Source organism: Pan troglodytes, chromosome 1 (assembly GCF_028858775.2).
Source record: "Pan troglodytes isolate AG18354 chromosome 1, NHGRI_mPanTro3-v2.0_pri, whole genome shotgun sequence".
Taxonomy (NCBI): Eukaryota; Metazoa; Chordata; class Mammalia; order Primates; family Hominidae; genus Pan; species Pan troglodytes.
Window position 1 is genome coordinate 38,708,754 of NC_072398.2, and position 25,461 is coordinate 38,734,214.

The window sequence follows — 25,461 nt, forward strand, 5'->3', positions numbered from 1 at the left end:
CGGGCTGTTTTTCCACTTATCAGGTCTTCTTTAAATTTCTTTCAGCAACGTGTGTAGTGCTCAGTGTACAAGTCTTGTACTTCTTTGATTAAAGTTAGTCCTAAATATTTTGTTCTTTTTGATGTTGTTGTAAAAGGAATTTTCTTCTTTAAAAAATGGACTTTAGAGTCAGAGGATCAAGATCAAATTCTACCACAAACTACACAGCTGTGTGATCCTGAGCAAGTTACTTAACCTTTCCGAGTCTGGGTTTCCTCCTAAAGTAAAAAACATTGTTGTGATGATTAAATATGATGAAGTATGTGAAGTACTAAGTACAGTAACTGGCATACAAGAAGCACTGGATACTTGGTAGTTAATATCTATCATTAACCACCTCCATGTGTGTCTTCCCATCCTTCCCATGTGGCATCCCAGACAACCAGCTACAGGGCAGCATTAGGAGACAGCTCAGAGCCAAACATCAAAGGCAAGAGAGGGATGTTTTGATTATTCATAGATACAGATAGAAGCTACTGAGGGCATACTCAATACAGTGGACAACACAGATGAAAATTTTTAAAGCCCAGTTCTGTGGTCTCACCTCACTGCCTGTTGTTTAGAGATGCACAGTAACTTAAAACACATAGATTCTAGAATTCATAAACATGCTGGAAAATTTGAAGTGAATTCAATTTCATTCAGCCTTATACCACTAAACAAATATAAATACAGAAAAACTAGAGAGAACAGTAAGTTTTCTGGATCTCACAATGACAAGATTTTATGAGACTGAAAGCTCCCTTGAAATGCAGAGGACAGACTAATGCTAAATGTCAAGCTGCATCTGCACACATTAGCAGGTAGAGGAAATGAGCTTGATTTAGCATTTGACTATCAGGGCTCCTGACATAAAGGCCCATTCGGTGAGGTACCTCCTTAGCTTCTCTCTCCTCCATCATCAGTGTGCTGTGGGACCCTCTGCAGCCAGGAGAGTGGCAGGCACTGCCCCCAGCGGGAAAGAGAGAGCTACACGGCAGGGTATTTATTTTTATTCCATTTTCTTCCAGTCTCTCAAACTGTCCTCCCGCAACAAGAAGCCAGGCTAAGAAATTTTGGTTTGCTCACTGGCATTACAATCATCTGCACAAACAGCTTTCTCCCTTTTGCCATCTGCTTGGTTAACTACGCCCAGAAAAGCTTGTTGCTTTAACTTTTAAAATGTAAATTAGGCCGGGGACGGTGGCTCACATCTATAATCCCAGTACCTTGGGAGGTGGAGGCAGGTGGATTACCTGAGGTCAGGAGTTCGAGACCAGCCTGGCCGACATGGTGAAACCCTGTCTCTATTAAAAATACAAAAATTAGCTGAATGTGGTGGCAGACACCTGTAATCCCAGCTACCCAGGAGGCTGAGGCAGGAGAATCATTTTAACCTGGGAGGCAGAAATTGCAATGAGCTGAGACTGTACCACTGCGCTCCACCCTGGGTGACAGAGAGAGACTCTGTCTCAAAAAAAAAAGGAAAAAATTGGTACAACAGGAATTTCCCTTTTGCCTTTTGTTTCCCTCAGTTCACTTCAGGAAGATATTTTATGCAGCCATACCAATCTGCACTGTTAAGAAACAACAGTAATTGCTTTGGAGAATTCATCTGGTTAGTGTTCACAGGAAGCAGAATTTGAGTTCTCCAAGAAGCAAGATTGGTATCCTTGGGTATTTGCAGACTTGTATTGATCAGACCTAACTGCAATTACAGATGCACTAGTGACCCCAGGCAGACCCCTTTCTGGGCGTAAACTGAGGATGGTTTTCATTTGAATCCTTACCTCAAGCATGCATGCTCTGAGAGACCCTACGAAGTCTATGGCAGCAGATCTGTTACAAGCCAATCACTAAATCCTCAGTGCAGAAACACCTACCTACCAGATCATTCACGTTTGTGTTAATAAACGAGAAGTTAAAAGGAAATAACCCAAATGTCCAACACTAGGGTGTTGGTTAAATGCATGTGTGTACCTCAATATTATATAGTCATGAAAACTATTTTTATTCAATGTGCATAAAATAATCCAAAGCTGGAAAGATATACACCAAATGTCAAAAGTGGTCATCTTTGGATGGTGAGAGTTTAGTTCTTTTTGACAATTAAAAAAAAATTTTTTTTAAGACACAGTTTCACTCTGTCACCCAGGCTGGAGTGCAGTGGCACAATCTCAGCTCACCCCAACCTCTGCCTCCCTGGGTTCAAGCGATTTCTGTGCCTTAGCCTCCCAAGTAGCTGGAATTACAGGCATGTACCACCACACCTGGCTATTTTTTGTATTTGTAGTAGAGACGGAGTTTCTCCACATTGGCCAGGCTGGTCTCAAACTCTTGACCTCCAGTGATCCGCCCACCTCGGCCTCCCAAAGCGCTAGGATTACAGGTGTGAGCCATCGCGCCCAGCCAAATTGGTTCTCTTTTAAATCAGAGAAAAAGTAATGTGACCTTACAATGTTGTGAATATTTGGGCCCTCTCTGTTAGAGAGGCAAATGTACTCAAGACCCCTCTGTTTCTTCATCCTGCTTCTCCAAATGCCTGGCATCAGAACTTCTGCCAGGAAGCCCAGCATCCTCTATGAGTGAGTATTCTTCTCCATGTTTTATGCTAGACTAACTTTTATTTCTCCTTTCCTTCCCCCTTCACTCTTAGATTTTTTTTGTAGCTATGTACTGAGTTCTTCTTGGTTCATTTTCAACCCTTTTCCAGCTCTCCAAAGCAAGTTCATTTTGACCTAATAACCACTAGCAAAAGAAGACATGATTACAAACACACTGCTATGGTCTGCATGTTTGTGCCCCTCTAAAATTCATATGTTGAAATCCTAATCCCCAAGGAGACGGTACTAGGAGGTGGGGCATTTGAGAAGTGATTAGGTCATGAGAGCAGAGCCTTCATGATTAGGATTAGTGCTGTCATCAAGGAAACCTTAGAGAGTTAGCTAGTTCCTTCCACCATGTGAAGACAGTGAGAAGGTGCCAATCTATGAACAAGGAAGTGGGCTCTCACCAGACACTGAATCTGCCAACTCGCTGATCATGGAATTCCCAGATTCCAGAACTGTGAGCAATACATTTATGTGGCTTATAAGCCAACCAGTTTATAGTATTTTGTTACAGCAGCTCAAATGGACTACGGCAGAAAATCAGTACACCAAGAGTGGGAGTGCTGCTGTAACAAAATACCCAAAAATATGCAAGTAGTGTGGAAGGGGTAATGGATAGAAGCTGGAAGAGTTTGGAGGTGCATGTTTTAAGAAGTGTACATTGCTGTAAATGGATCTTTAAGGGAAATTTTGGCGAGGGCTCAGAAGGAAAGAAAAGCTGCAGAGAAAGCCTCAATATTCTTAAAGAATAGCTGAGCAGTAGTGAACAGAATGTTGGTGGAAATATGCATGGTAAAGGCCAATCTGATGATTTCTTAGACAAGAGAAACATGGTATTGAAAACTGAATGAAAAGCAATCCTGTTATGAACCAGCAAAGAACTTGGCTGAATTGTGTTCGTATCCTAGTGTTTTGTGGAAGGCAGAATTTGTGAGTAATGAAATTGGGTATTTAGCTAAAGCCATTTCTAAGCAAAGTGTTGAAGGTGCAACTTGGCTCCTCTTGACTGTTTATAGTAAAACAGCAGAGGAGAAAAGTGATTTAAAGACAAAATTGTTAATCAAAAGGGAAGCAGAACTTAAAGATTTGGAAAACTCTCAGCCTTTCCATACTATCAAGAATGAGAAAGCCTGTTCAGGAGAGAACATCAAGAATGTGGCCAAACAACCACCTGATAAGGTTAGTCAGCTGTTTAAACAGAAGCCAGGGCCTCCTGTCCAAGACAATGGAAGAGTGATCACAAAGAGAATTCAGTCATGAAAACTATTTTTGTTCAATGTGCATAAAACAATGAAAGGCTGGAAAGATATACACCAAATGTCAACAGTGGTAATCTTTGGATGGTGAGATTTTAGTTATGTTTTACAATTAAAATTGGTTCTTTTCAGTCAGAGAAAAAGTAATGTAACATTATAATATTGTGAATATTTTGACCCTCTCTGCTGCCACCATCATCACAGGCCAGAGTGCAAAGGCCTGGGGGACAAAGCAATTGCAGATGCAAAGGAGGGGCTGTCACTGCCCAGTCCTGCCTCACATTGTGGGCTCTGCTCCCCACTCCACATCACCACACTCCTTGGCTGCCCCAAGGGTGGCTCCTGTGGGCCCCAGGCAGTGTAGTTGGCACTGCAACCAGAAAAGCTTTGAGGGGGTGTGGCAGCCTCCACCTAGATTTCTAACAATGCCTAGAGAGCCATGGGGCCCAGACAAACAACTGCACAGAGGCAGGGCCCAGCAGAGCCATGAGGGTGGCACTGCTCTCATGACCCCAGACCAGTAGAACCACCAGCTGAAGATTCTGGCCTGGGTGATCTGCAGGAGGCGCAACCCCCTCCCCACCACCATGTGTCCAGAGGCACCCCAGTGTGTCTGAGAGGTGAAACCTCCACCCTAGTGGGCCTGGAGGGCAGAGTAATGAGCCAAAAATGATGATTCCTGAGCCTTAAGGTTTTGGACTTCCTCAGGAGCTTTTATTCCTTTCTTCTTTCCAATTTCTACCTTTTGGAATTGGAGTGTCCATCCTATGCCCATCTCACCATTGGATTTGGGTGTACAGAGCTTGATTTCACAGGCTCACAGCTGAAGGGGAATTTGCATAAGGATGAATCATACCTTGAGTATCACATACATCTGACTTAGATGATATTTAAATGAGACTTTGGATTTCAGACACTTGAGTTGGTGCTGGAAAAAGTTAATACTATTGGGGCTATTAGGATGGAATGAGTGTATTTTGCATGTAAGGAGGCCATTAATTTTCAGGGGGCAGGGGCAAAATATTATTAATTGAATGTTTACATCCCTCCAAAAATTCCTATGTTGAAATCCTAACCCCCAAGGTAATGGTACTAGGAGATGGTGCCTTTAGGAAGTAATTAGGTCATGAGGGCATTCTTCATGGTTGGGAATAGCACCTTATAAAAGAGACGCCAAAGAGTTAGACCCCTTCCACCACAAAAGCACACAGTGACAGGTACCATCCTGTGAACCAGGAAGCAGGCCCTTACCAGACATCAAATCTGGCAGTGTCTTGATCTTGGACTTCCCAGCCTCTAGAACTGTGAGAAATAAATTTCTGATGCTTAGAAGCCATCCAGTTTATGGTATTTTGTTATAGCAGTCTGAATGGACTAAGATACATAATATCCAGTAGTCTGTAGAGGCTAGAGGAGTTCACACCAAGGTTAAGACATGTAGAGGCATGTAGAGGCATGTAAGACATGTAAAGGCAGCAAAATCACTCTAGACCAATGGACAGGTCTTTCCTGGCACCCAGACTCTTTTCTTTATGACACAGGGTGTCACTCTATTGCCCAGGCTAGAATGCAATGATGTGACCCTACCTCATGGTAGCCTTGGCTCAAGCGATCCTCCTGTCTCAGCCTCCCCTGTAGCTGGGACTACAGGCATGTACCACCACGCCTGGCTGATTTTTTTTATTTTTTGTAGAGCTGAGTTTCACCATGTTGCCCAGGCTGGTCTCGAACTCCTGGCCTCAAGTGATCCTCCTACCTCAGCCTCCCAAAGCACTGGGATTACAGGTGTAAATCACTGTGCCCAACCTGCTCACACTCTTGGAGAGAAGCAAGTCTTCTAGCTGAACGTGATAATGGCCTCAAAAGCAGTGTTGACAGCAGATAATCTTCACACAGACAAATGTCTACAGTTTCTAAATAAGCCAGCTGTGCATATAGCCTACAGGCTCTTCAGCATAACCTACCCGAAGCTCAGGTTCCCTGAAGGCCAGGACTGTACCTCGGGCCTCCAAGCAGCATTTGGTATGGAGCCCCATCCCAGGGAGTGGAGAGATAGCAGCTGGACTGGAAGGGAGCCAGGAGGAGGCCAGAACCAACAGCCCCCAAGATAATCAAGAAAATATCGCTGACACCCAATCACCTCTCAGCTCCTGGCAATCACGTTTCCAGGTGAATTCAAAGGCCTCCTTTCCCTCCTCAAACATGTGCATTCTAAAATGACACAAATTTCTGTAATTAAGAAAAATCATGAGGTACATTTTGTCATGCATTGGCTTCTTAATAATGACTTACCTACTTTTCACAAGCTAAAACTTCCCTACCAGGTTTAATAAGGCATAATTACATGTCACTACAGGACCAAAAGGGCTAGGCTTTTCTCTGCAACACTCCTTTTCTGGTGCTGACTGCCTCCCTGCTCCAAGCGACAGAAATGTTTATTAATTGCACAAATAAGCCGGGCATGGTGGCTCATGCCTGTAATCCCAGCACTTAGGGAGGCCAAGGCGGGCGGATCACTTGAGGTCAGGAGTTCAAGACCAGCCTGGCCAACAGGGTCAAACCCTGTCTCTACTAAAAATACAAAATTAGCTGGGCGTGGTGGCAGGTGCCTGTAATCCCAGCTACTCGGGAGGCTGAGGCAGGAGAATCGCTTGAACCTGGGAGGTGGAGGTTGCAGTGAGCCAAGATCGAGCCACTGCACTCTAGCCTGGGTGAAGAGTGAGACTCCATCTCAAAAAAAAAAAAAAAAAAAAAAATTTACAAATAACACAGCAAAAGAAAAACAATCCAACTTTCATTCTATTTGCTTTTACTTAAAAAAAAAAAACAAAAGGTTTTTCATCTTTCTTTAGAGCCATATCCTTATTACAGTCCATTTACATCTGCAATCTAGTTGACTGTCTTTTGTTTAAAAAATCCGGCCGGGCATGGTGGCTCACGCCAGCAATCCCAGCACTTTGGGAGGCCAAGGCGGGTGGATCACAAGGTCAGGAGATCGAGACCATTCTGGCTAACACGGTGAAACCTCGTCTCTACTAAAAAATACAAAAAAATTAGCTGGGCGTGGTGGCGGGCACCTGTAGGCCCAGCTACTCGGGAGGCTGAGGCAGGAGAATGATGTGAACCTGGGAGGTGGAGGTTGCAGTGAGCCGAGATCGCAGCACTGCATTCCATCCTGGGCGACAGAGCAAGACTCTGTCTCAAAAAAAAAAAAAAAAAAAATTCCAAAATTTGTCCCTTGTTGACCCAGCAGGAAGAACAGACAGACCATATATAGCTCATCTAATGTGCAGGGCGGCTCTCTTGCCTGCATGCAAAGTATTTCATTTAAGACATTTCAAACCTAGGGGACTGCCAAACCTTCAGACCACTGGAAACTGCCACCATGGAAATTGTGAAGTTCAGGCATCACTAAAAAATACACATTAACTCATCTGCAAAGTGCATTTCAAAATGCATTATACTTTAAAACCTAATTTCATGCAAATTGCATAAAAAGGAATAGCTATGCCTTTCTCTTTCTTCCAAATATATTCTGATGATTAAAGATGACAGTTCTCAAAGATGAAAGGTTCTTTTTCTTCACACACGAATAATACATATGTTTGTGAGCACCAAACAAAAGCCCTCCCCAGAGGCAGATATTCAACTGGCCACCTGGGCCACTAACTTATTAGCTTCTCTCTGCTTGGGTCTAGGAGGCCTTGTGGCAGTTGTTGTATTCCTTTATACTGGTCACAGACCATACCCCTACTCCTAACAAATCATTCCCTAATCAGACCCACATTACTCCCACCCCCTAGCCATCCAGACCAAGGCCAGCGACATCCAGTGAGCTCTCCCAGAACAGCAAGTGGGGCCTGCAGGTGTTGCTGCCACCAAGGCTGGTACTTGGTTCAGCCTGCTTGAGCCTCCAGACCTTCATGTCCACTAGGCCACTCTCCATCCCCCTCTAACTCCTCTCACACACCAAGTCAGCGCAACAAGGCTCATGTCTTGATTCCCTTCACTCTATCTGCATTGTAATAGCCTCTCTTTGCCTCTGTTTCCCTGTCTGTAAAGTGGTCATGACAGTATCTCTCTCATAGGTTGTGAGGATTAAACAAGCTAGAATGGCCAGGCACAATGGTGTGTGCCTGTAATCCCAGCACTTTGGGAGGCCGAAGCAAGAGGATCACTTGAGGCCAGGAGTTTGAGACCAGCCTGGGCAACATAGCAAGACCTCATCTCTAGAAAAGTATTTTTAAAAAATTAGCCAGGTGTGGTGATGCATACCTATAGTCCTAGCTACTCAGGAGGCTGAGGTGGGAGGATCACTTGAGCTCGGGAGGCCAAAGCTACAGTGAGCTATGATTGCACCATTGCACTCCAACCTGGGTGTCAGAGTGAGACCATCTCAAACATTTTAAGTTAGAACGTATAAAGCCTGGCTCAGACTAAATGATCACCTAGTATATTTTATTACAATTAGCATGATTCCAGGTGCTCTCTAGAACCAGAGCCCATGCCAAGTACTAAACAAAGCTTCTGGGACATTGACTGCCTTGCACAGCTCTTGCCAGTCCCAGCAACTCTTGGACTGCCCCCATCCCTTTCCTGCAGCAACTGCCTGGGTCTCTCTTCAAATAGATGGAACCAGCACACTGGCCTCTTCTGAGCCCAAGCATGGCCATGGCCCAGAGTCCCCTGCTGCTGTGCCTGCCTACCAGACTGGATACCCAGGGTCTCACTTCTGACCTAAACTACCCTAGAATTACACTTGCTTTCTGGCCAATCATCACAATAATAAAAGTAAGAGGCCGAGCATGGTGGCTCACACCTGTAACCCCAGCACTTTAGGAGGCCGAGGCGGGCAGATCACCTGAGGTCGGGAGTTCAAGACCAGCCTGGCCAACATGGTGAAACCCCGTCTCTACTAAAAATACAAAAATTAGCTGGGTGTGTTGGTGCACACCTATAATTCCAGCTACTTGGGAGGCTGAGGCACAAGAATCACTTGACACCAGGAGGTGGAGGTTGCGATGAGCTAAAGTTGTGCCACTGCACTCCAGCCTGGGCAACTGAGCCAGACTCTGTCTCAAATAATAATAATAATAAGAGTAAGAATTAACACTTTATAGTATTAACCTGTCAAACCACATTACCTATACACAATCATTTAATCCTCACAGCAATCCTGAGGGAGGCACTATTATTCTTCCCATTTCACTGATAAGAAGACTGAGGCATAAGTAAGGTAAGTAACTCAGCAAGCACTCTCAAGCCGAAGCACAGCAGGGATTCAAACCCTGGAGGGTGGGCTCCAGGACCTTTGCTCTCAACCTCCATGCCAAATTCCCTATTTGACCACTGGCTTCTCTAAGGTGGGAGAGCACAGTGCCCAGCAAGGAAGAGTCCCTGGCCCACCACCCTAAGGCTGCTCTTCTCCCCAGTGCCCACACCACACCAGTCAACCTCTTCAAGACGTAGTGGCCCCAGGATCCAGGCTAAGCAAGTAAACACCATATGTCCTTCCCTTCCCTAAGTCCCCCAGGATCCCTGTCTCACCGCTGACTTGGTATCCGAGTTCCACAGAAACGTGAGAGAAAAACAAATCAGGCCCATGTTCCTAAAACTCTAAATGCCACCAGAAATAGCCTTCAAGTTAAGGCACAGAGGCAAATTTTTACCTGTTCGTGACTAATTATGCAAATTTCACATGCTTTACATTGCAGAAGACAACTCTTCTATACCTCCCTCATTTTGTGTATGTAAATTGGGTGGAAGACACATTCTCCAAGGGTATGCCTAAAACTAACATTGTCATTTGATCTTTTGGAGTTTGCAGATACTGGGTGAAGATTTCCCGCTGGGGTTGGTTTCCACAATGGGGCACTGCTGCCCCCTGGTGGTGCAGCGTCATTCTCCTGCTCTACGTTATTTTTATGCATTGACCTGCCAGTCTAAGAACCATGCATTTCAATACTTCCAATCCTTATAGCTGAAGGCATTTCATGCATGCATTCATTCAAGCATTCATTCAGAGCAAATCTTACTTACTAGTTCTTCCAACTAGCTTTCTTTCCCCACCTCCCAGCCTTTTCCTTTTTGGCTTCTCTGAAAGAACCCTTTCACTGCAAGATAAGCTTTTTGGTTTAACCCCCTCCCCCTTTAAAGCCCCCTTCCCCACAGAAGGGAAGTTTCCCACAGCCACCTTCAGCAAGTGCAGAAACCTCCTGGCTTTTTAAATTTGTCCTATATCTTACTGAACATTTATCCTTTTCTAGAATGACTATTCTATGAATACTCCCCCAAACATAGAGGTTTTAATTTGCCCTTTCGAGTTCCCTGCTGTCAGCAATTGCTATTGTTTTAGAAGGGGTTAAAAAAGAAGAGAGAGCGAGGGAAGGAAAAGACATGGATAAAACCCAGAGTGTCTATACCTGGCCCCTATAGGAAGCAACCTGCCCCTTCACTTCCCCAGAATGAGACTCAAGAGAATGAGAACCCTTGGCTAAGGATTTAGGTGGAAGATAATCTTAAAGCGTGCCTCTGTGTGACACAGGACCCTGCTAGAGGCCTCTAATATTCTTACTAGACCCTAAAAGGCACAATTTGAAAAGGGAGGCCAGGCTCAAGCCTGTAATCCTAGCACTTTGGGAGGCTGAGGGCAGATTGCCTGACCTCAGGAGTTAGAGACAAGCTTGGGAAACATAGCAAAACCCGGTCTCTACTAAAAATACAAAAAATTAGCTGGACTTGCTGGTGCATGCCTGTAATCCAGCTACTCAGGAGGCTCAGACACGGGAATCACTTGAACCCAGGAGGTGGAGGTTGCAGTAAGCTGAGATTACACCACTGCACTCCAGCCTGGGTGACAGAGTAAGACTCTGTCTCAAAAAAAAAAAAAAGAAGAAAAAGGAGACGAGAAATAACAGAAACAATTATTTTGCATAATAACAAAGTACAGAGCATACAGGGCAAAGCTTATATACAGGAGGAAGTTAGGAAAATAATCTGTTTCCTTCTAATGGATTTAGTTTATGTTTCTCTGAAAATTATCAGCCATCCTCAGGAGAGGGGTGTCTGTGTGTGGATGTTTGGTCCAAAAGTTATTGGCTGGCAAACTGAGAATAATTCAAAAGTTCACAAAGGTAAGGAGATTGTAAAAGAGAGGAACCCACCCTATGCTGTGCCCACCCTACCTTTACTCCCACCCTCCTCCTGGAGGGCCTGTTAAACCACCTTCCTGGGCTTTATCCCTAGAGGTTCTGATTCAGGAGGTTGGAGAGGACCTGAGAATTTGTATTTCTAACAAGCTCTCTGGCGATACTGATGCTGCTGGTCCAGGAACCACACTTTGCAAATCATTGAGTTAGAAGATCAGCTGCCATCATTAAACCATCTCTTTTACACAATAATTTTAAGCACAATTTCAAATGCAGATTTTAAATTCCTTCATGACAAAAGAACGATCCCAAACCGAGGTATGAGAAACCATAGACTAAACATATCTGTCTAGAATATCAATTTCACTTACAGATTTCTAGAGATAAAGGTTACATACTTTCACTGGAAATTTTAGAACATTATGTTATTGTTATAATGCAAAAATATATTCTTGAATACAATGCATAATTCAGTGGAACTTTGAGGACAAAATAAGATTTCTAAGAACCCTCCTTTTTCAGGGAGCAACTTTCATGTTGCTGCCCAGAAATGTGCAACACTGCTGCTTGCCCTGCCCTTCCAGGTGTGTGCGTATGCGTGGGTATGTGTTCTGCGTGTGCATGCATGTCTGTGTATGCACGTACATGTTATTCTCTCCTCTGTGAGGATTGTTTTGTTGGTGAGGGATAGAATATCCCTTGAGAACACTGTTTTAGGCATTGTCAATTACTAATTCCTTAGGTGAATTAACTTAGCAATTATGTTCCATGAAACTAGAGGTAGGTTGAGGAGGCAGAAAAAAAAGAAAGTTCTAAACAAGGGGGAAAAGTGAAGTAGGGGGGAACAACAAAGGTAGCTTAACATGGCATTTCAGACAAGGATGCCGTCTGAGGAAGGCAGGCGGGGGCCTGGGCGCAAAGGGGGATCCAGACATGAACACACACCACTGCCTTCGAACTTACTTCAACTCCACTCTGTTTTCACATCTAGGTCACCCTGAACAGCTCCCAGGCTATGGCAGGACTATTTCTTAAGCAGCTTGTGAATATAAAAGGAAACATACTATTTGCCAAGCAACAGCTTAGACAGTTTCCTTTTCTATTCCTTCAAGTAATAGCATCATAATCAAATTTTTTTCTTTCCTTGGGACTTTGCCACAGTGGATACCAACTCCCAAACTCATTAATCCTGGTTGCCAGAGTTCACTGAAAATCAAGGTGGGACCCCCTAGAGCTGACATATCTGATGGGTCAAACTTTATTTTAAAGGCTCATTTCTCATATGTATTTCATCTATTACAAAAAACCTCATGAGAACTAATAGTATGTGTTGTAAATCTGTGGGCACCTCTGAACAAAATGACTCAAGAGTCAGAGAAGACCAGAGCAACAGCGACAAAGGCTTAAGCTATAGAATCCCAATCCCATCCCCAGCGGGCTCTACCTGTTTGATGAACTCCGAGAAGCTGAGGATGGGCCCATTGTGTAAGACTGGATAATAAAAGACATAGGCCAGCATCCAGGGAAAGGAGTAGGAGGTCGATGCAGCAGGCAGCTGCTGCCAGCAGAGCTCCAGGCTGAAGCTGGTGTAGTAGAGGCAGCGAACGGTCAGCGTGAACTGCAGCAGGTAGTACTCATTTTCTGTCTTGTACCACCTTCTCTACAAAATCAAAAGGAGAGAACAACCTTTGAGTGGCCAGCAGGGACATCGTCCAGTCCCACTGCAGGTGCTGGCCAGCAGGGCCACCGTCATCTGAGAATCCCAGGGGGCTCTGGGAAGGCGATTTCTTCTTCAGGCAGAGCAGCTGTGCCATAAAAGGCAGTCGAGAACCAATGAACACCAGGTAAATCTCATTGGTAATCAAAGCAAGCAGTTAATGAGCAGTAGGAAAAAGGACGTCTCTAACGTTAACTTAGCATTAGGTCTGACACAACATAACGAAGGTTTTCCCAGTTAGGCATGTATCAGATACATCCAGGGCATAAGGTGCAGATTAGCTACATCCAGTGGATACTTTGACAGCTTCTTCAACAATTCAGATAACAAAGAGGGGCTTAAGATGTCCCATGGGATTTCTGTCTTCAATGTATTTTTCGTTTTGCTCTTTTGTTATCAGTTTGGCTCTACATTTAGTTGAGTAGCATTTGTCAAATAAGCTTTACAGACAAATATTTAAAAAAAAAAAAAAAGTCCCTGCCCTCAATATGTTAAATTCTCATACAGGACGTAGATGTGTAAAAATGCAATTACAATAGAGCATGAAACAAGAAATAACCTCTGCAAAAATATGCATGGAACAAAAAATGAGAAGGAAATACAATAAAATGTTAATATCAGGGAGTAAAATTATGAAGTATTTTCTAAGTTCTATATTTTTCTACATTTTCCATGTTTTCCAAAAATACATTTAGTGAGAAAAACTATTTATGGAAATACATACGAGAAATAGAACTTGGGTCAAAGGAGAAAGTAATTAATTTGATCCATCAGGGTCTCTTAAAGCTGTACACAGAAAAACCAACGACTGAACAGAGTTTCTACTTCTTGTACAAGACTTTAGCAGCCACCAAGGGGAAAGAGGATAATCATATCAGGAGAACCACATGTGCAAAAGCATGGAAACCCAGCTAGCTTCTAATCACCTGATCTCCTTCCTCAGTGTTTTTCAAATCACTGTAAAATTTGCAGAACAAATGAATATTTATTCACCTCCAACTTCCATAACTGATGCTAATTGTCCCCAAAAAAATGATAAATGGAATTAGATTCTGTTTGTATACTTGCCAGGTCCCCAAAAGGTTAGGTATGAGCTTGTTTTTATTTTTACTGTAAATCTGTTTTTAAGCACACTTGCTTAAATGGTTGCCTAATCATTCTGGGAAGTATCTTCATTAAAATGGAGTGATTATCTGATATACTCTCATAAGTCCAGATTTTGACATACGTGCTTAAAATACTAGCCCCCCCATCATTAATAAGAGTGAGAAAAATTAAGGTAGACTAAAAACAGCAAAAAAAACTTGAACTTTCAAAATGCTACAATTTTCACAAAATCACTTAACATAGATTATCCTGTTTGACTCTCAGAACAATCCCATGAGGAAGGAAGAGGATTTATTACTTCTGTTTTCCAAATGATGAGATTGAGGCTCAGAGGTTAAATGACTGCTCCAGCTTCAGAGTAGGAAGAGATGGGGAATAGAAGAGACTAGGAACCAGGTCATCCATCTCACATTTCCCATCATGTTCCTTCCCATCACTGTGTTGATGCAGGGCACATGAATGCTAAGTGCTGTCACCTGGATCAATGAATGAGTGACTGAATGAATGAATAAAAAAAGATACCACAGGAGTTCCAGTCCCACAGTGATTGAAGAAAGAATACCCAACACTGCCCAAGATTTTGAATGTGCCTATGGAGATCCTAGGGGGTTAGAGGAAGGGATAGGTGTGTGCAGTGTCCCCAAAGCTCTAGGTGACACCTGGTCACTTACATGCTACCGTTTTATTGTTTCCCAGTTTGTAAAAGCCAGCAGCTCTCAGAGCAGTATGGGACACTAACTGATCTGTTTTTCTGTGGCCCTCTTTTATTTCTTACCTTTAGAGACTGAGGTCTAAGCTGTACTTTGAAAGAGAATCCGGTGGACAGGGATGATGAGAAGGTTGGTTCCAAGAGACAGCATAAACATACGTAAATGTGTAAAGGGAAAGGTAAGCAGATTGGCCTGACTCAAAAAAACAGCTCCTGCCAGTTGGGCAGTGTTTGGGAACCGGGCTAGGAAGGAGAAGGTCGATGAAGGTGGGAAACATCAATGGTCCTGCCCTGGGCATATGACCCCCAATGTTTTCCAAGCTGCACAACTCTCAGGCTGGCTGTTCTCAGAGTCAACTGACCCCAAAAGTGAAGGGCTCCGAAGCTGAGTGCCCAGAACCAGACCCTGGAGCTGGGGCCTTGGACTTGTGTTCTTCTTGCCATGCATTTCTCCTTAAAAGAAAGCTCCCACTTCTGGATGGTTGAGAGTTCCACACAGACTCTGCCTTTACTCCCCTGCAACCACAGACCTTGGCAGCTCCAACTTGAACATGTAAAGGGTGTATTCAACAGACAAGTGAGAGAAGGAACCTCACACAGCCTGAGTGGGCCTGAGATAGCCTGAGGGGCCTAAGCTTCAATTGCATAAGCAGGGCTAGGTCACTCCAGTTACCAAAGACAGAAACAGATAGTCCAGAGCCGTCCAGGGGATGCTAGCCACTGCCCAGGAGATGATCAGAGAACACACAACAGAAATCAGAAAATGCAGTACAAGAAGAATTTGCTGATAGGTGCAATCGCCTCAGCAAGGCACAGGAAACTCAACTCAGAAGGCAGTCTCTCTGTCATCCACCAATTCTCTGGGTCAAGTCTGATGTGCACTCATAAAGTAAAAATGCACTGTTACTGTGACTGAGAAAAAAAATAAAGCTAAAAGGTAAGTGCCTATAAAATAAGATTTTACTAATGCAAACAAAAGCCCTAAAGATGTGTGGTTTGAGCCCAGTGTCCTCCTCTATTAGCACCAACAACGGATAGGTGGTTGAGTCTGTCAAAATGCCTCTGGGTTTACAGAAATGAAAGCTTGGTCTGTGCCCTTCGGGGCTAAACACTTTGTTTTCACTACCTAAATTGAAAGAGCTTCCATTGGGTCACATGAGTAGATAATAAATCTGTTCCTGGCCGGGCACAATGGCTTATACCTGTAATCCCAGCACTTTGGGGAGGCCAAGGTGGGCAGATCACATGAAGCCAGGAGTTTGAGGCCAGCCCGGCCAACATGGTGAAACCCCATCTCTACTAAAAATACAAAAATTAACTGGGTATGGTGGCAGGTACCTATAATCCCACCCACTCGGTTGACTGAGGCACGAGAATCGCTTGAACCCAGGAGGTGGAGGTTGCAGTGAACCAAGATCGCACCACTGCACTTCAGCCCTGGGTGACAGAGCAAGACTCCGTCTCTACAAATGAATAAATAAATCTGTTCCATCAACTAGGAAGAAAAAGACCTGACTTACCACCACAGGGCCATTGTGGCCATCAGATGAGTTGAGTGATGTGTGCGTTCCCTATAAATTCTAGGGCACTCTCCAGATGTTTTTTAGTAAATCATCTGTTTGTTTCTTCTCTCTTTGTTCCTGACCCTCTGGCCCTGTGACATCTGGCACCCCACATGCCCACCTAAACTGGGAGAGATGGTACAGGGCCAGCCCTGGGCAATCTCACAGGGCTAAAACACAGCCAGGAATGATAGGATTGCAGAACGCACCACTAGGGTTCACTTGTAGCAACCCTGTACGGCCACTATGGGGAGCCCCATCACGGTTCTACAATCATCTCTTGTCTGAAAACCAAGGTGTCTACTGGGATCAAGGCAAAGCCAAAGGGGCCTTCTCTGGATTCCCAATGGTAACAGGAAAACACTTACCTTAACTTCCTCCACACCCTGCAGCCTCAGTGTGGAGAGGAGGAGGAGAGAACAGAGCCACGTCAGGAGCTGAGACCGGAACTGGGCCACGCAGAAAGAGATGGTGGTATGGAGCAAAACCATGGCCACACCAGGGGTCCCCAGCACACACCAGCAGGCCCACATCCCATAGAGCATGAGAATCCAGGGTCTGTGCTGCAAATGGTGGGGCCCATCCAGAGAGAGACAGGGAGGAAGAGGGGAGGGAGGAAAATAAAGAGAAGTGAGCTCATGGAAGTGATATTGAAGGTTCTACATGTAAGAGGATCATGTTTAATTACCCAATAAAGAAACTCTTATCACTGCCCTGGGAATTTTGGTACAACACAGACAAACAAGATTCAGAGGGACTTTCCACATTAACCCCCAGAGTCCCATCAGCTCCACCCAGAAGCAAGTAACCACTCTCCTGCCTTCAATCAAAGCCACCCAGACCCCTGGGTCACACAACAATAAGATATTGGATTGACTTTTCAACAGACACAATGGAAGCCAGAAGACAGCTGGAAAAATGCCAACTGGACCACATCCTACATACACCATCCTTCAGAAGTGAAGGTGAGAGAAAGTATTAGTACACATTTCTAGGAAGACCTATTAAGAAAACTGGGCCATCCAAACCACAAAAGACTTTTCAAAGTCTAAGCCAGAGATTTTAAATATGTAGGTTTTTTTTACATTTTTGATTTTTTGCATATTGATTAGTCAAATTTATGTCATAGAAAAATTGCATCTTACCTGCTTTATGAGCTATTGAGGACTTTGCATAGTCTACCTGATTGATACATTTATTCCCATTTTAGGAGAATCACAGATTTTTATCTAATCATCAACTAATTTATAGTTATCACATTGAATAAACAGATGAATTAACATGTCTTTGCTTTATGATATAACCTTGGTCAGAACTGATGGGGAAATCCTTAAAAACCACAATGTTTTAACTTTGAGACGCAAGGTATCATTGTGGTTTAATGATTCAAGCTTTGAAGTCTAACTGCCTAAATTCAAATGCTTGTGTCTCATAACTACCTGTGTGACCTGAGGCAAATGACTCCATCTCTGTGGATTCATTTCTTCATATATAAAACTGGGATATCCCAGCACTTTGGGAGGCCGAGGCAGGTGCATCACCTGAGGTCAGGAGTTCAAGACCAGCCTGACCAACATGGCAAAACCCCATCCCTACTAAAAATACAAAAATCAGCCAGGTATGGTAGGTGACTGTAATCCCAACTACCCGGGAGGCTGAGGCAGGAGAATCCCTGGAACTCGGGAGGCAGAGGTTGCTGTGAGCCGAGATCACACCATTGCACTCCAGCCTGGGCAACAGAGCAAGACTCCATCTCAAAAACAAAACAAAACTGGAATAATAACAATATCTCCTTCATGGGGTGGATACACAGGAAGGACTCTACAAATACAGTTGTTATTCCCATAGGGAAATGTGATGTCTCACGGGCATGCATTTTAAAATGTGGATCCCAGGAACCACCAAATTGAAAAGTGAGAAGTGCCTGAACTTAGGTCATCTTGTGGAAACAAAGACTTTTTTCAGGGCAAGACAGGTGTGGAGTGTAAATTGCAAATCCCGTGCTTTGATGCTAACTCTTTCAAAATATTGCCTACCTACCATTCTTTCCCAAACCTATACTCTAGCTCAAGAGAACATTTTAAATATGAGACTAGATCAGCCATTTTTAAGTTCCAAGAAAACCAGAGAAATGTGAAGTTCATTTTTACTATTTTTCCATCCTACTACCCACAGAAAACAGCCACATAAATTTGCTTCAAACCCTCACCTCTGGGCAGAGTCCAATTATAAGGAATACATTGCCAAAGACTATTTTAAGAGGTAGTTTTAACAAATGAAAAAAAGGGGGTTCTTTTCCAACATGACCTACAGCATTTACCAATGGAATTCTTTTTTGTGCATGTGTGGCTACATACATAGACACAGTTACGTTTTTATTAAGTGCTATTTGATCCCTTTGGAAAAAGCCTGTTTGCTGGGATTCGTTTGGGAACTTACCACAGACTGAAGCTACTTCAACTTGGAAAATGCTGAAAGAAGCTTCAGGAAATACTTGATAGTGCTGTGTAAACCCCATTTACTTGAGAGACTATGATGAATTTAACAGTGGTCTCCAAAGCCACCTTGGGGCAGAAAAATTTGTCCCATATTCATCCCCCACTGTTTCCCTACTGCCAAACAGTACAGGCAGACGACACTTAATACTGTTCTAAGACATCACAGGACACGCTCTCACATGAGCCTCATGTTCTCTACCCATCTTAATATTACCCATTGATTCTCCCCAAGTACAAGCAACTCTACTATATACATTCATGATGCACAGGCAATGAAAAGATGTGAATAACGCAAAAAGAATCACCTACACGAAACTGTTGTATATATTAGAATCCCACTAAAATGTTAATTTTCATACTTTGTCTATAAAAATGCTATTGGAATGAATCCTATCCCCAAAACACCATTAAAATACTGCAAGAGGAGAATCGCTTGAACCTGGGAGGCAGAGGTTACAGTGAGCCAAGATCGCGCCATTGCGCTCCAGCCTGGGGGACAAGAGTAAAATTCCATCTCAAAATAAGTAACAAACAAACAAGTAAATAAAATCCTGCTAGAGCAGAATCAGCCTCCCATGTCTTGCAATCCAACTGGCATCATGGCAGGGCAGTCCCCATTATAGAGGTAGCCCTTAGGGCACAGCTGCCCAACCACGATCCCTCCCATGCACATACCTAGATCTCAAGCACTATGAAGAGGGTTCTAGGATAAAAGGGTGACATGGCCCAGCAGGGTGGGCAGCAGCATGGATGGCCTGCTTCTTTGGGCAGCAGAAGAGCTTTTTCTAAGCATTTCAAAGGCCAGTTTCATCAGCAAAGGCCTAAGGATAGCCCTGTCCCATCCATCTCTACTCCAAATGTGCTTATGTATTTATCAACCTTTTTTCTCTCTTAAGTAAAAATGCTTAACTATCAGTATTAAGCTTCTGACATCAACCAGGCCAGAATTTAACTTTTCAAAAAAAAAAAAAAAATGTGTTGCATTTTGTTCCAAAACAACACTTCTGACTCATCACTAGAAAGGCTTTCAGATTTTTTTCCCCAAGTTCTCAGGGTAATAAGAGCAGACATACAAGATTTGGTCACACACATACTGTACGTCAAACTCAAGTTTAAAAACCCACCTAAACACCAAAATAGCCCAATTCATTTAAATTACAAGGTTCAAATTATGAAGATGATTGGGAATTACTTGTTACTTGAAAGAAGACAAAGAATCACATTGATCACATAAAGTGTATAGGTAAAACATGGCCTCAATGTTGGATTGTGATGTTTCTGATTTACAGATTCCAGTTGCATACAACTTTTATGTAATGTTCTTTCTCAGATTTTTGAGATAGTTGTATTCACATATACATACAAAGAGACATCCCTTGTATACTTTACCCAGTTTCTTCCTATGGCACATTTTTTAAAACCACAAATATCATAACCAGGATATTGATGTTGCTGCAATGCACCAAACTTATTCAGATTTCTCTAGTTTCACCTGTATTAATTTATGTGTGTGTTTAGTTCTATACAATTTTATCACATGTATAGGTTTGGTATCTACCATGGTAAAAATGCAGAACAGCTCCATCACCACAAGGATTCCTTGTGTTGCCATTTTATACCTCATTTACCTCCTTCCCACTCCTCTGATCACCCCCATCCCTAATCCTGACAACCAGTAACCTCTTCTCCATTTCAAAGATTGGCTTTTTTCACTCAGCGTAATTTCCTGCAGATTCATCCAAGCTGCTGTATCAATGGTTTGCTCCTTTTCATTGCTGAGTAGTGTTCCATGATGTGGATATACCACAGCTTGTTAGCCATTTACCTACTGGAGGCTATCTAGGCTGTTTGCAATTTGGGGCTATTACAAATAAAACTTATGCAAACATACATGCATAGATTTTTGTGTAAAAATAAGTTTTCATTTCTCTGGGATAAATGCCCAAGATCACACTTGCTGGGGTGCAAGGTAGTTGCATATTTAGTTCTATAATAAACTATAAAACAGTTTTCCAGCATGGCTGTAGCATTATACTTTCCTGCCAGCAATGCACGGGGATCCAGTTTATTCACATCCTTGCCAGCATTTGGTGCTGTTACTATGTTCTATCTGAGCCATTCTGGTTAGCGTGTAATGACATCTCGTTGTGGTTTTAATTTGAATTTATCATGCTCTTTTAAAAGGTATCAAAGCATGAGTGACCTGAAGCTTGAGATGAGCTTGCTGGAGCACAGGATGACAGCCCCACCGGAACTACTCTGACCCTCCCTTAATGGTCTTTATTCCAGGTTCTTCCATTTCTAATAGGAGATGAAACAGAAAGCAGGGGAAGAGGGGAAGTGTTCAAAAGGCTGATGAAAAATAAGAAAGTATACTCTATTTTTACAGCAGTGGAGACAAAGCTAGACTGAACGCTATGGCCTTTTTGATGAGAAATAGATCTTACTAACCCTGGTTGACTTAAGCAGGCATCCTTCCCCTCTGCTCCCTGAGTCTACACTGAACCACTCTCAAAATGGGGTCTGACTCTACTTGATAGTCTCCTTAATAGGCTAAACTCCTGCCTTGTTTAGATTACAGTAATGTAAGCCCAGAATCTAGCACAGTGCCTAGCATATATCACGTGTTTCATAACTATTGGATGGAAGGATGGAGAGAATAGTTGCATGGATGGATAGCTGGGTAGATGGATATGCTTTCCCAAGTCTTGGGATTTAACCTTGAGATCATGACTAAGAAAAAACAAGAAAATAGCAGTAAAATGTGGACTTTGGAACCCAATAATGTGAAAACCTACTGTCTTCCAAAGTCTCTACTTGTCCTACTTAACCCCTTATAAACAATGGCTGTTTTGCTAATGTAGGTAGAATGGAAGAGAGACATTTCACATCTCACTGCCTATTACCTGTTTGCTACTCACAACATCTCTTAACAACTCCTCTTCTGTTGGGGGAAATCTCCAATAGTTAACAACTGATGGGGCACAGGTACCAATCCAGGAAAGTGGATACCTGTTATAGAGGCTTCTATCCATCACCCCAGCAGAGTCTCCCGGGAGAATAACCAGTTGAGCTGGCAGAGCTCCAAGGATGGTGTCAGTGCCCTTAAGAAAAGACTACAGATTTGCCCTCCTTTCTTTTGAAATCCATACTCTTAACCTTCTTCATAAGGAGTCAGGAAAAACTGCCAGACAATGCCCCTTCTCACACCATCTGTTTCTACTTCAGCTCATTCTGTGCCAAGGGTACCAAGTGATAATAGGGTGTGCCTGGTGGGTTCCCTCCTTAGAGTTTACCTCTGTAGGGAGGAGTGAAAGTGTAGAGCCTTGGTCAGAATTCCTGTTGGCAACATTATCAGACGTCCCTGCCTATTCTTTTTGCACATCTGCCAAGAAACCACTCAATGGGAGCATTATTCGGAAAATAATAAAGGGAATCAATCAATCTTATGTATGACACAATTTATTACATACTACATAATCAATAGCAGCTGCTACTGAAATATATATGTATTATATATATACATACATATGTGTATATAATCTCCCCAAACAGAAAAATACAACCCACCCATCCCAGAGTCTGAACAACTGCATCCCATTTCCTGGGAGCAACGGCCAGCAGGCCCACGTAAAAGGAATTTCATCCCTCCTTAGACATGCACTGATGGAGGTAGAAGGGGCTGATTCCAGGAAAACCATTAGCACATGAGATTTCTATTCCGTGGATAGATTTGGGACTGTCCTGGAAAAGAACCCTGCTCCCTGCAGCCTTCCAGAGGTTGGTTAACTCATCTCACTCAGCACCATGGGTCAGGCTTCTCAGCCCTTTGCATATCCTGCGCCTGATGAGCTCAGCCTGTCAGTCAATTGCTAATGATGTGGGTTCTCCCGTCAGAGGCACAGTGAGAACCCGGCTCTGTGGTTAGCAACAGCACCCACCCTCAACCCTACACCAGGCCAGTCTTCTCAAAAAGTTCACCCGGGGGTATTTTTTGGTTCTGAGGGCACAGAACACAATGTCTCAGGTGGCAGTGAGGCCACAGTTGGCGTTCATGAAAGGAGGCAACTGTCTGACCCGCGACATCCAATCCAATCATAACAAATGCACAGCCAAAGCTGAAAGCCATGATTCAGCCTTCCCTCCAGGGGCACTGGCTCCTGATGAAGTCTCACCAAAACCCAAAGAGAGAGCCTTATCCAGGGAAAGGGTGTTTAACTGAGCCAAGGAACTCAGTGGAAAGTTTTATTTCTTACCATGGCAAAAAAAAAAAAAAAAAAAAAAAAAAAAAAAATAGATCATGCTTTTGAAAATAAAAATAACCTGTCACCTCTCCATGGGAGGAGGTGGAATGAGCCAAGGAAGAGACGAGATTAGATAGTAGATAAAGGAGGAGGCTAGAATCCTTCAGGGCTTAAGGCTACAACAGCAAGAATTGCTAAAGCCTGTCCCTGCATAGTGTTGCCTATAGTTTAGGATGCCTCAGAGAATGGGGAGAAAAAAGGACAACTGCAGCCTAAATCTTCCACTCTGAGTAAGTACCAAAAACAACTACCCGAATTAAGGCCATCTGGAACACTTAGTCCAGGTGGTGAAAGCAGAGAGCTAATGAGGCCAACGCTGTGGTTCATACTTATGTAAGGGCCAAGCAAACTCAGACAAAGAAAGCACTGTGCCCCAGCCACAGGCAGAACCCGGCCCACCAGCTGTCTCACAAATCAAACCCGTGGTCACCCAGAGGATGAGAGAGGCACATACAGAGGGAGATGACTCAGTGCTCACTCTGCCTCATTCCAAGAAAAATGCAAAGGAATACCTCCTACTGATATTGGATAAGATGTGCTCTGCAGAGAAGAAGCCTAGTCTACCTGTCCACCCCTGCCTGGTAACAAGATGCAGAAAGCTGAAATAAGTAAACTCCATTTCCTTCAAGCCACAGCTCAAAAGCCACCTTCTCGGAGGCCTACTCTGAGACCAGAACGGCAGGTGAGACCTACACCTTCTCCCATAGTAACGTGCCCAGCCAACAACATCAGGTACAGAAGAGTGAGCAGTATTTGCTTTCCTAACTTCCCACTCAACTGTGACTCCCCAAGGGAAGGGGCTGTGTTTCTCAATCCCTTCCCCCAGTACCCAAGACAAGCTTGAAAAGACCATCAGTATGGGAACATTGGTACGGATGCTAGACATGGCCTATGCCCTTGAGGATTTTGGAATCTCAAGACGGTCACCTCCATTCTTGAACACCATAAACTGCTCCCAGGAGCAAATGCCAGCAGATGACAGCAGCAGACACCATCTATTGGGCTGTCCTCATGTGCAAGCATAACTCTGAAAAACATTTGATTATCAGACCCTCTCTACAACTCCACAAAGCCAGCAGTGCCATCCTGCCTGCACAACTGTGGAAGCAGCCTTAGAGATATTCAGGAACTTGTTTAAGGTTACACAGCTTGAGAGTGGCCAATGCAGGGATTGACCCTAGTGCTCTCAACCACACCAAATACTGCCTCCCACGAGAGGACAAGCAAGAACTCAAAGGTACAAGCAAATAAAATGAAGGGACATCTATATCCTAATATAGCTAGATTTCTGCCAGTGTCAGGTGCAGAACAGGAGCTGAACGTGGAGGAGGTTTGGAAAGAGGGAGGGGCATCTAATCAGGAACAGGTTATTAATCTCAGTCATGCATTCTCAACAAGGGTTGTATCTCCTCTAAACGAGGTGGGGTGGGGCAGATTTTGTAGGCTAGACCTAAGGATAGAATGGAAATTAAAATTAGTAATGACTGGGCATGGTGGCTCACGCCTGTTATCCCAGCACTTTGTAAAGCAGAGGTGGGAGGATCGCTTGAAGCTAGGAGTTTGAGACCAGCAAGACTCTATCTCTATTATTTTTTTAATAATTTAACATTTGTAGAAGATTAGTACTATATTTTATCTAAGTTTTAGGTTACTTGTCAGTTATCAGGGGCTAGAAAACCTTACTCCTTATGCATAAAGCACAGACATACGCACAGTACATGAAGAGATATAAACAGGATATCTGTAGTATTAAAATTTCACAGAGGAGAGATGATCAGGGAAAAAAATTATCTAGAAAGGTGCCTTGGGGACAACACTGAAAAAAATTTAAGAAACACTGATCTACAGGAAGCAAACAAGGAGGAACAAGAACAAGGGTGAGAGGCAAAGGAGACCCATCAGAGGAGGCCACGTGGGTCCTGATGTGTATGGCCCAGAGACGTGGGGAGGACAGATGAAAAACACAGTGTCCCCAGGGCAACTCCCACCTTTCCTTCTGCCCATCATTTCATTCTTCCATGTGTTCAGTTAAAAATATATGAAATATCCGGCCAGGTGCAGTAGCTCATGCCTGTAATCCCAGCACTTTGGGATGCTGAAATGGGAGGATCACTTGAGGCCAAGAGTTTAAGACCAGTCTGGGCAATACAGCAAGATCTCGTCTCTACAAAAAGTTTTTAAAATTAGCCAGGTGTGGTGTCACAGCCTGTAGTCCAAGCTACTCAGGAGCTGAGGCAGGAGGATTGCTTGAACCCAGGAGTTGGAGGTTACAGTGAGCCATGATTACACCACTGCACTCCAGCCTGGGCAACACAATGAGATCCTGTCTGTAAAGGGGGAAAAAAAAATCACATAGCACTGGTGGCTGTAGGGTAGGCCCCTCTTTGGCTTTACTATATAATGTGTTACTAAGTAGTTATACAAATATATATTCAACACCCTTTCTGTATGAGTTCAGGCAGCTAACACTGATATCAGGGGATTTTTGTTTTGTTTTTGCCAAACTAGAAAGCATAGAATGTTATCTTATTGT

The 25,461-nt window shown here is 43.6% G+C and overlaps 1 protein-coding gene across 6 annotated transcripts in view; it reads right to left on the reverse strand.

The window, feature by feature from the left end:
* The window catches only part of HHAT (hedgehog acyltransferase), a 347,324-nt gene that overhangs the window by 257,207 nt on the left and 64,656 nt on the right, over positions 1 to 25,461 (reverse strand). For 4 of the 6 annotated variants that reach the window (XR_010150711.1, XM_001169263.6, XM_001169380.6 and 1 more), the window contains 2 exons: positions 16,495 to 16,689; positions 12,476 to 12,691 (listed from right to left, as the gene is read on the reverse strand). Coding sequence is in view for 5 of the 6 variants with exons in the window: in XM_001169263.6 (XP_001169263.5) it covers positions 12,476 to 12,691; positions 16,495 to 16,689 (411 nt within the window). In the remaining variant the exon portion in view is untranslated. The remainder of the gene's footprint in view (positions 1 to 12,475; positions 12,692 to 16,494; positions 16,690 to 25,461) is intronic. The other 2 variants (XM_016938140.4, XM_003339006.5) reach the window with 1 other exon arrangement.